This window comes from Ornithodoros turicata, chromosome 2 (assembly GCF_037126465.1).
Source record: "Ornithodoros turicata isolate Travis chromosome 2, ASM3712646v1, whole genome shotgun sequence".
Lineage (NCBI taxonomy): Eukaryota > Metazoa > Arthropoda > Arachnida > Ixodida > Argasidae > Ornithodoros > Ornithodoros turicata.
The window spans coordinates 64769988-64780014 of NC_088202.1; the positions used below are offsets into that span (position 1 = coordinate 64769988).

The 10027-nt window shown below is 47.0% G+C and overlaps 1 protein-coding gene across 1 annotated transcript; it reads right to left on the minus strand.

The window, feature by feature from the left end:
• Positions 1-258: 258 nt before the first annotated feature.
• LOC135383634 (uncharacterized) lies at positions 259-3692 on the minus strand. Its single transcript, XM_064613018.1, has 2 exons — positions 2217-3692; positions 259-332 (listed from the first exon to the last, which is right to left on the minus strand). The coding sequence occupies exons 1-2, from the start codon at positions 3688-3690 to the stop codon at positions 301-303; spliced, it is 1506 nt and encodes a 501-aa protein (XP_064469088.1). The 5' UTR covers positions 3691-3692; the 3' UTR covers positions 259-300.
• Between the last annotated feature and the right edge of the window lie 6335 nt (positions 3693-10027).

The window sequence follows — 10027 nt, forward strand, 5'->3', positions numbered from 1 at the left end:
CTCCGCCCTTGTGCCTCGTTTCGGATAGCCAACGTTCTGCCACCGATTACGAAAGGAGCAACAAACGGAGGGAGGGCAGGAAGACGCAATGAACTTTCCGCAGCAATGCATATTTGAGCTGCACAAAATTCCTATTTCGGAGCTTCATGCAAGGGTCGTCCAGGCACTTGAAAAAAAGTATTAATCTCAAAAAGAGAGTGAACCCATCATGAAATATTGTACAGATTCGTGGTGGAGGGCACATTGTAACAATTGCTGTTGCGCGTGTTGAAAAATGTTTTATTCAGTCATCGTGAAAAACTACTCCACTAGCCGGAAGCCTCTTGGAAACACTGCAAAGAAACAAACACAAATAATGTACAACAGGTTCGGTAAAGGAGCAGTCAAGTCCGCCACCGTTCTCCTGGAGAACGTGCCCCAGAACTGTTTATTTCAACCTCCTCTTTTCCTTCCCCAGTTCCCTTCCTCTTCAACCTCTATAACAAGTTGGCTGACCCGAAGCAAATAGGCTGTTCCGCTGAAGACATTCAAATAACCACATGCATTTAAGGGAACATGTACGTACGTTCTTTCAGGCAAACGTTTCATGGAATATGCATGTTGACTATGTTTGTCAGAAAGCGATGCGGAGGCTATTCCAGCTGAAGCGAAAACTATGGGACTCGACATATGATGTTAAGTTAACAGCATATAAAACACTTATTCTACCCATTCTGGATTACGGTTGTATAGTTTGGGACCCATACCTCATTTGTCATAAAAAACGACTCCAGAGCGTGCAGAGAAAAGCAGCTCGATTCATATGCAGATACTTCCGTACAACAACATATGCAACCAGTTTGTGTCACAGAATGAAGTTGCTCCAAATTGAAGAACATTTTAAGGTACTCCGTCTAAAACAGTTTTTTCACTTATTTCATTCTGATTATCCTTTCTTGGTGGATAATGCCTTAAAGTCAAGACATAAACACAACTTTGCGTTAAACCCCTTTTTAGTTCACACAGACATTTTTAAATTCTCATTTCTTCCACGTACAGTGGAGGACTGGAATGGTCTCCCAGCCGCGATCGCAATAGAACAAAATGTCAATACTTTTGTTAAAAAACTGTTGCTGATGTTTGATGCCGGCCACTTCCTGTAACGACCCACAATGACGTGGGCCAACAGTATTGTTAAAATAAATAAATAAAACATGCTATACAGCTCTAATACTGGGTAGCTGATGAGATAGTACACTACTAGCAGTACCTAAGCACAAGCATTGGCGGGTGATAAAGGGTAGACTACCGCGCAAGACAGATGTTCAGTCCTCACAGAGCCATGTCTTGCATAATCGGAACAAGTCTCATAGTACCATAAGAATCACCAAAGCTTTCCGACTTTGATTCTACCGCCAACTGTAGGATGGGACAAGCTCAATGCTTGCCCACAATTTTGACTTTTCGCACAACTTTGACTTTGCCACAACACGATTGTGCTTACTGAATAATATGTAACGGTGCTATCAATACGATGTGTTGCCATCTCTAGGATGGAACAAGCGCAAGTTTGCCCACATCACGTTTCAAAAACGTAATACTGCCCTTGTTAGAGTATAGTACGTTTCAGGGACTACATGCGTTTGACTAGTAATTGGCTGAAGGATAATTTACCGTGAATTTGAGTACTACTCAACTGGTAGATGACCAGTTAATATTGTGTCTACCCCTCAAGTGAGAATTGCTAATGGAGAATTAAGCTCATTTTCGTGCAGCTATTGAGTTCTCGTGCAGCGCAATGTAGTGCGCCGGAGTAGTAGGTAATTATAGTAGATTTACACGTAAGGTGTGTCAGCCTAGTGTAGCGACATGAAGTGCTTGCACGTGCAGCAGGGTAGGACTGCGGGTAATTTCGACCATCAAGGCTTCTTTTGACGTGCTCCGGAAATCTCCGACACACGGTGCAATCTGGAAACGGTGGAACCAATGTTTGCCTCTCCCACATTGCTACCGTCCTCGGCCGGGATCGAACCCGCGATCTTGAGGTCAGCAAGCCGACATGTTACCGACTGAGCCACTGCGGCTCCTGTGTGGGCTGAGTACAGAAACCAACGAAGAGCGAGTGGAACTACCAATGAAACGTGATGTACGTGGCACTGAAGCACACTCCTGGTGGTGTAAAGTTTTCTGCTCTACAACGATCGGTAGATTTCGTCATAAGAATCGTGCTGGCTCACCTTTCCTCCAGTCGAAATATTGCTTTGCATCCATAGAGGAATCCTCTTGTGCGTCTGACGCTTGAATTGACTGTGTAATGTCGTCGGGAGGATGACGGGGATTTGTAATCATGAAGTCTTCTTTTATCTCTTCTCCAACGGTCTCTCGTTCATTGCATGGCACGGCGACCACTTCTGTGAGATCACTCTTGGACGTCGTTCTGGGCTTATGCTGCTTATCCGCGAGACATATTGGCAAGAATTCCTTCGTTGAATCTTGCACGACGGCATCGTTAATAAGCTCTGTTTCTGAAGAGCGTAAACTTGATGCCAGGAACGCCTCGAGAAGGTACGAACGCTTGTAGTCAGACGAATAGAGGTATGACGGCGATATTGAACTTGCGCCGGACAGTCCAGGAGCTGGAGTCGACGGATTTATGGAGTATGGCGTGACCGAGGGGGAAATAGCTTCCGCCTTCCAGAAAGAAGGCACCAGAGACGGAGTGCTCAATGGGGATTCGCTGTCTGCAGGACATAGGCCACGGTCATTCTGAATATCGGAGGAACTGCTCAGAGGGCGAATGCTCTCGTTTTCTGTGGAGTCGCTCGCTGTACCCACATCTAGTTTCCAGTGGATTCTCCTTTCATTTCCTTCCGCTATATCGATAGCAGCAGAGGGTTGTCGTTGCTCAGTTGACAGATACTCGTATCCGCTACCCGACGAAAGTGCGCTTATTGTTTTTCCGTTCAACCTACTATGAATGAAATTGCGCTTCTGTGCCACATTAAAGCACCTGCCTTGCAAAGAAATGGGTAGGAGGGAAACGGCTCTGGTTCGTTTAGCCGATGACAGCTTTAGATTCTCAGTTGAATCGTCGGCAGAGAGTTCATCGTAGTTCGGTGTTGACGTCTCTGCCATACAACTTTCCTTGCGAGACGCTGATATACTTCCAAATAGGTCATTCGTGGAACTGTAGTGTTCCGGGTTTACGTAACCTTCCACACGAAAGACAGGAGTTCGTCCGCCCCAGTTCCCTGCGTCTGACATGCTTCTTCGGATGTTTGCCATGTGAAGACCTCGTGTTTTGTCATTCTGGGATTCGATGCCGCGAATACACGGTGAAGACAGGCATTGCCTCGGCCGACGATTACCGTGCCCGGAAATACCGTCACGTGTCAAGTTACGCCTGAGGAGCAAAGGACGCTGTGGTGACGACAAGAGATTTTCGACGTCCGATGATGATGGCACATTTCGTTCCCGTCGAGCCACAGGCCTTCGTAGAAGCATTTGTCCACTTACCGACCCAGCAATGACCACCGATGCTGTTAGGATAGTAGAGAGAAAGAGGATAATATAGGGAATGTATCCCTTCCACCATCCGAACACCAATAGCGTGACAGCGACCGCTGCGATCAGAATGAAAATTGCGAGCGACGCAGTATTCCTCCTGCCGAAGTCCTGCGGGCCATCACCTGGCTTTACGTGTGACCTCATCTTGAAAGACTGGTTCGGTACGGGTACGCTTCTTCTTCTTCTGATTTCTTCCTCCTTCACGAGGAAACGCACCTCAACAGACACTATTAATTAGGGTGCCCACTGAGGGTGCCTAAATACGGGCGGTCCTTGTGCACAGATGGATGGATATATGCATGATATTGATTTATTTATGCAGATACCTCAAGGGCCCATTAGAACGCTATATAAGAGGGAGCAAAAATAATTGGGTAACAACAAAAAACTTCTATAGATGCGAAGAGACAATGCTGGCCCTCGCGCCGATTGTCAGGCGGTACATTTCATGCAAATATGCATTTTAAACCAGTCTTGGTGATCAATCAGCAGTTAAATTGTTGAAAACATGCAATCAACAACCTAAAAGTGACTGTCCTAAATTAGTCATACAAAGTAAGAGACAATTATATCTAAAAAGACATACATTAGTGAAAATTACTAAGTGGTACAGAGCAGCTCTTCCACCCCTCTTTTGACTGTTCGTTAGTAGCGTGGGTAGGGGTGCGCTCACCTGTCTGGTCGCTCTCCAAGGATCAATACACCTCTCCCTGTTTGTAAACAATGACGTCATAGTGTTAGAGAGCGCCACCAGTTTGGTAGACTTTAACTACACTTGAAGCTACGGGCGAACAAGGTCACGCCCGAAAGCCATGGTCTTCAGGCAGTGTTGTGCCCGTTACCGAAATATGGTATCGCGATACTCGTTACTTAAGTAAAAAGTATCGAAATACCGATATCGATACTTCTTTTTTAAAGTGACGGAGTACCGCTACGGTTACTAAAAAAGTAACGCGATACTTTGGGCGATACTTTTGTTTGAAATAATGAAATGTCGCAACATAGAAATATCGCTTACGTGAACAGTTTTGCAGTGAAAAGACAGCATATTTCAAATGTAGCTCGGAAACGTTACGCTTGACTTTTATCATTCGCTGGTTCTTGAAATCGTCTACTGCCATCCTTGCAAGCTGTGGTCTCTCCGGCAGCTGACAAAGGCCAGTGTGACATTCACGTTAGTGTCAGGCCCACACATACTAGAGCCACACTAAATAGGGAGCAGAGTAGAGACACTGAGCGACGCCGGCAAGGTGAGACCGCCATCTTGGGTCCGACGTGGCTGCGTCCCCTAGCAATGGCACGCAATCTGCCCCTTGTCCGCCGGAGAAACACGCGCTGCCGAGCCAGCTCGCAACCGAGGAAACCAGTTTTGGATGGAGGGGACTCAACAATGGACGGCGCATTCTTGGAAGGAGAAACCACGTGACACGATCGGCCCAATCGCGGACACCGAACGGCGGCTCTGGCGCGGAAAAGGAATGCGATACTCTGTACCCCTATTTAGTGACTCTAACACATACCATGGAGTCCAATGACCAAGAAATCTTATGCGAAGTAAACAATGCCATATGTGAGCGTGAGTCAGTGCGACACCAGCTCCGGTGGCGCAGCGGTAACGCCGGCTGTGCCGTCTGAGGTTTTTCCTGGGTTTCCCTCAGATGTGTAATAGGCGTATGCCGGCACAGTTCCCCTGAAGTCGGCCCATGGACCCAGCTATCCTCCCCCCGAGCGGATTCCGCTCGGTCTTCCACTTCACCCTTTCCTCTCCACCACCTTTCCCTTCCCGAGAAACATGCATCATGTGTTCCTCTAGCGATAATAAGTTCGATAATCTCGCGGCCAAATAATCGCGCCCAAAAAGTCGCGCGTACAGTGGCAAGAAAGGGGTACATGGGCTGTAATAAATTTATGGGAAGACAATTTACGTGACTTGCGTAGACAGAAACACAATGGTGAAGTCTACGCCCGTGTAGCCGAGGAATTCCGCAATACACGAATGCCACATCGCCATTGTCGTGTGTCAGCGGCGCGAAATCATTTTCCTAAGGGGTCCATCAAAGCTGTAGAGGACCTCTACTTCAAAGGAGTTCTAGCCTGCCCGTGCGTCACGGGTATAAGTCTTCTACCTATAAGTAGCAACGAGAACATTGGAATTTTCTTTTCCATTCTCTCTTTTCTTTTTTTCACTTAACTAGTGACTTTTTCCAGTCATTTCTGTGAATATTGGTACAGTGGATAAAAATATTCTCACTTGCTTTCACATATAATTCCCTCCGTGTCATTATATGAAAGACAAACTCTTTGTGGAAAGTCCTGATCACTAAAATTTAGTACGATTCTTTCTCTCAGTAAACCAGTAACAATCGACTTCAGCTTCTCGCGGCCTTCGGGCACCGCAGCCGTAAACGCAATGCAAAGTTCGTCTTTCTTCGTGGCCTATTGTCGACAGAATAGGGTAGAGGGATAGCCAGCAGAAACTTTTTGTCAACCTGTTAATCAATCACCCACTCACGTATTAATGCGTTAGCATTAGGAGTGTCAAAATGAAAAAAGCTGTATGTACGCTCTATGTGTGTGTGTGCGTCCGTCTGTCAGGTGGTGAAGCCTCACCGAGACAGCGGTATAAGTGGACATACAATGGGGATATAACAGGGTAAATGTAAATGGAGGCAAATAATTTAAAATTGAAGCAGTCGAAGGTAATTAAGAGTAAGAGTAATTGAAGGTAATCAGAGGTAATTAAAGGTAATTAAAACAAGAAAGTTGAGTTTAAAGGTAATGAATGTAAGATATATGTAATTAAAGAGAGATTAAATTAAATTCCATGTTAGCGCCGCGAAGCAACTGTGGCTATGAGCGGCGTACAGACGTGGACAGATGGAGAGAGGACAGCAGGAAGGAGTGGGGGACAGAGGGGTTAGTATGCATCCTGGGCCGACTTCAGGGGGAACTGTGCCGACATTCGCCTAGAAAGTCTTCGGAAAACCCAGGGAAAACCTGAGACAGCACAGCCGGTGACAGGATTCGAACCCGTGTCACCTCCCAGTCTCGGCGTGGAAAGCTATCACCCTAACCTGTGTGACGGCCATTTTGTCGTGCTGGTCGCCGGAATCGCAGGAAAACTATTTTGGGGAACTTTCCCACCAGTTGAAATGGACAGTGAAGGTCTCTTTCCTGGAAGTCTCAAGGCCAGACGTGAAAGTGGACCACGGGTCAAAGACACCAACTGCTATATAAGCGGACGCCCAACAAAAGACGGCATCTTCGGAATCCTCCTGTGAGACAGTCCGCAAGGCTCTGCGCCGGAAGACTGTCACTGCCGTGACCCACATCGTCCTGCATCGTCTCGCCTGCCAGCTCCCGGGCTTTGACGTTCTCCTGCCGTGTGTAGCCATCCTCCACGAACGCTTCTGTCCCAGTCCCTGGATCCAGACCACCAACTTCGTCGCCAGTACGCTTCACGTGAAGACAACGCACTTCAAGGCGGTGAGCTCCCACTAGCTGTGTGTTGGAATTCCGGGGCTTGACGCGTATAGATTGTATCTCATTTCCCCTCTGTAAATACCTGTTGTATAGCCCGGGATATTAAACCCATATTTATTTCCACTGTTGCTGTTCGGAGTTTTCCCTTACCTTGTGCTGAGTCCATTGATTTTTTTTGGTCGTGTACCGTCAGCCCCGTTAACAGGGCTACGTCACACCAGTATGCCACGGGAGCTGGTTTAAATGAAATTAAAGAATACCGAAGGTAACCGCAGGTTATACCGGAGGTAATTAATTGTAATTAATGTCAATTAAATGGGAATTGAGAGTAATTAAGGCAAGTAAATGTAATTAAAGGTAATGAGGGGAATTCAAGATTACGTTCATTAAGTTAATCAATTAATTCAAATGTAATTACATGGTTATTGAAAGTAATTGAGGCTAATTAAAGGTTAATGAAATGGACTTTCATATAGTAATTAAAAGTCTCAAACCGGGGATCAAGCATTGACTGGAGATGGACAACCGGAAGTCAGGTTAGACCGGAAATGCATACCAGAACTCAAGTATAGACGGGATGTGGACAACCGGAAGTCGGGCTTAAGACGGATGTCAAGTACGAATCGGAAAAGGCGGTTAATGCTAACGTATTTCTCTCGCATTTGGCGCAAAATCGCCAGTGAATTTTGTGAGATGTCTTAGTTATGAATGATGCACATTGTCGCTTCCTCAATCTTGCATGTAGTAAAATTAGATTGTTCGACCTCTGTATTGTACTCAAAGATTGGACCATTCGCATGAATTTTTTACATGCTTTAACTATTAACCGCATCACATGAGGTTTCAACAATGATAATCATTCACCCTCTAGGCAACCACTTTTTGTTCAGCACGGCGTTTTCGATACAATGTTGTTGCATTCAAAAACTGTTCCCAAAGGCTTCTCCTGGATTTTTCTCAACTCTGCACTGGGCCGCGCACAGATCTCCGAATGAAGCGATGCGAAGAAAGGATCCAGGACAATTGCTCACCGGACAATTGCTCACCACAGAACCGCTGAGGGCGGACAACTGCTCACCACCTTTGTCTACATGTTGTCATGCTGTGATTTTAGTGGATTTTACTTCCCATTTTTCTGGATGCTTTTGTGACAGCAAAAATTTATTTGATCATTGTAAGGGCTCAGAAGCGGATACATTTAACCACTGCTTCCAGGTGTCTTGGGAGATTTTGGTGAATCATGTAGTCTTGGCAAAGGCGCTTCAGTCGTGCCTGCAAGTTCACGACTTCTCGTCGCACCCTCTTCGCTGGAGGATTTCCCATGTCTATTTGAAGCAGCGTTGTCCCTACGACAGCCTGATCGTCTTGCAGACACTCTATCAGCTTCCAAACGCTTGGATGTGACTGGGCGACAAGCTTTGTGAATCCGTGATTCCATGCCTCTGAAGCGTTGTTCGTGCGGTCCTCGTCACGCAGGGTTGCGTCCAGCATGTTCCACACTGGCGGCGGGAAACTCGAAGGCCTACGACGCATCCTTGTCACCTGTCGCTCGCCTTCTACAGGAATGGCACGGAAGACCCCGTTGACGTACGTGCTGTCGAAATAATCGAAGAGATCTTCCGTGCCCTCCGGTGCGCTGCTCCGAATTATTTCCAGACCATCTTGAACAAGGTGCACCGGTACAAAAGCAAGAGCGTCGAGCATCCCGCAATGCCTCCTAAACAAATCGTCGTTTTTAAATCTGTCAGTCAGGCCCAACTCCCGTACCTAAAGGAACCAAAACAATAACATTTATAAACGAAAATAGTGAACGGCGATCAGATAGAAGTACGTTATGCAGTAATGCACTTGTTTCAAGAGCGTAGCGTCCGGAGTATAAACAGAAATGTTGAGTTAGCATCGTTACCTTGCGGTGAGTGCTTTGGCACAGGTGAAAGAAACAGCCTCTTGTGGTAACATGGTCGCCGAACACTTCTTTGATAGCTTTCATTGCAGCCAGTTCATAGTCGCTAACGACGACATCGGGGCCTGGAAAGTATCCGCACGATTCACATGCGTTCCGGACTGCTTCGAAGAGCTCTTCGTATGTCGCAAGGCTTTTCCTTACTAACCTCTCTCTATCTTTAATAAACATATTCCCCCCCCCCTTACTAACAGGGCATAAGCGCAAGCTAGTGTGCGCTCTCCAACCAAGCACCGTATAGCACGTCGAGCTGGTTGAAAATTTTTGGGCACACCGAAAATGTGCCGTCGACGTACCAGGTGTGAGCCTGGGACAATGCTCTTAGCTGCTGTCGGCTAGCAAACATTATTATACGGTCGTGACGGCTGGCGCAGTTGTCATACTGGAGGAACTGTTCTACTTCTGGATCACCTGTTGTTGCCCACTTTCCTTCGATGTGGAGCTCCAGCACGCTTCGTGGCGCCGTTGGTCTTGCTTTCGATTTTTGTCGACGAAGGTCGCGGCGGATAGTGTCGAGATTTCCAATCTTCTCCCTGACAGCAGTAGATGAGGACCTTGTACGATACGCGTGTGATACGCTTATCAGGAGTTCATGCACATGTCAGCAGATAAGCATGTACGGAAGAGGGGGCGTGGATCGCTTCCGGTAGGTTGGCTTAAAAGTGACTGAACGGGAATAAACAAGCTCTTATTCCGCCTGCTCGAAGTTGTCTGGGAGTGTGCTGTTTGCCGCGTCGGCCGCAGGCCTGACAAAACATGGTGTCAGAAGTGGTCGGGTCTTCTTCACTCGCTTGAACTTACGCTGTTCCTGCCGTCCGCGGAGATGGCCCATATAACGACACCGGCGTACAAAAGACGGAAGGGGCTTCAACACTGCCGTCTTCCACAAGTTTCCGAACGGAACCACCCGAAGCTTTCAACTTCGCAGCACCTAACGAATGGACAGCCTGGAAACGGAGGTTTCAACGTTTCTACACCGTTTCCGGTCTCAATCAGCAACTGGGGCAACAGCAAGTAGATGCGCTCATCTACATC

Bases quoted from the DNA above. Each gene is read 5' to 3' on its own strand.
- LOC135383634 (XM_064613018.1), bottom strand. From the start codon at position 3,690: ATGAGGTCACACGTAAAGCCAGGTGATGGCCCGCAGGACTTCGGCAGG. The intron at 333-2,216 runs GTGAGCCAGCAC...GTTTCTTTGCAG, and splicing joins ATATTTCGACTGGAGGAAAG to TGTTTCCAAGAGGCTTCCGG.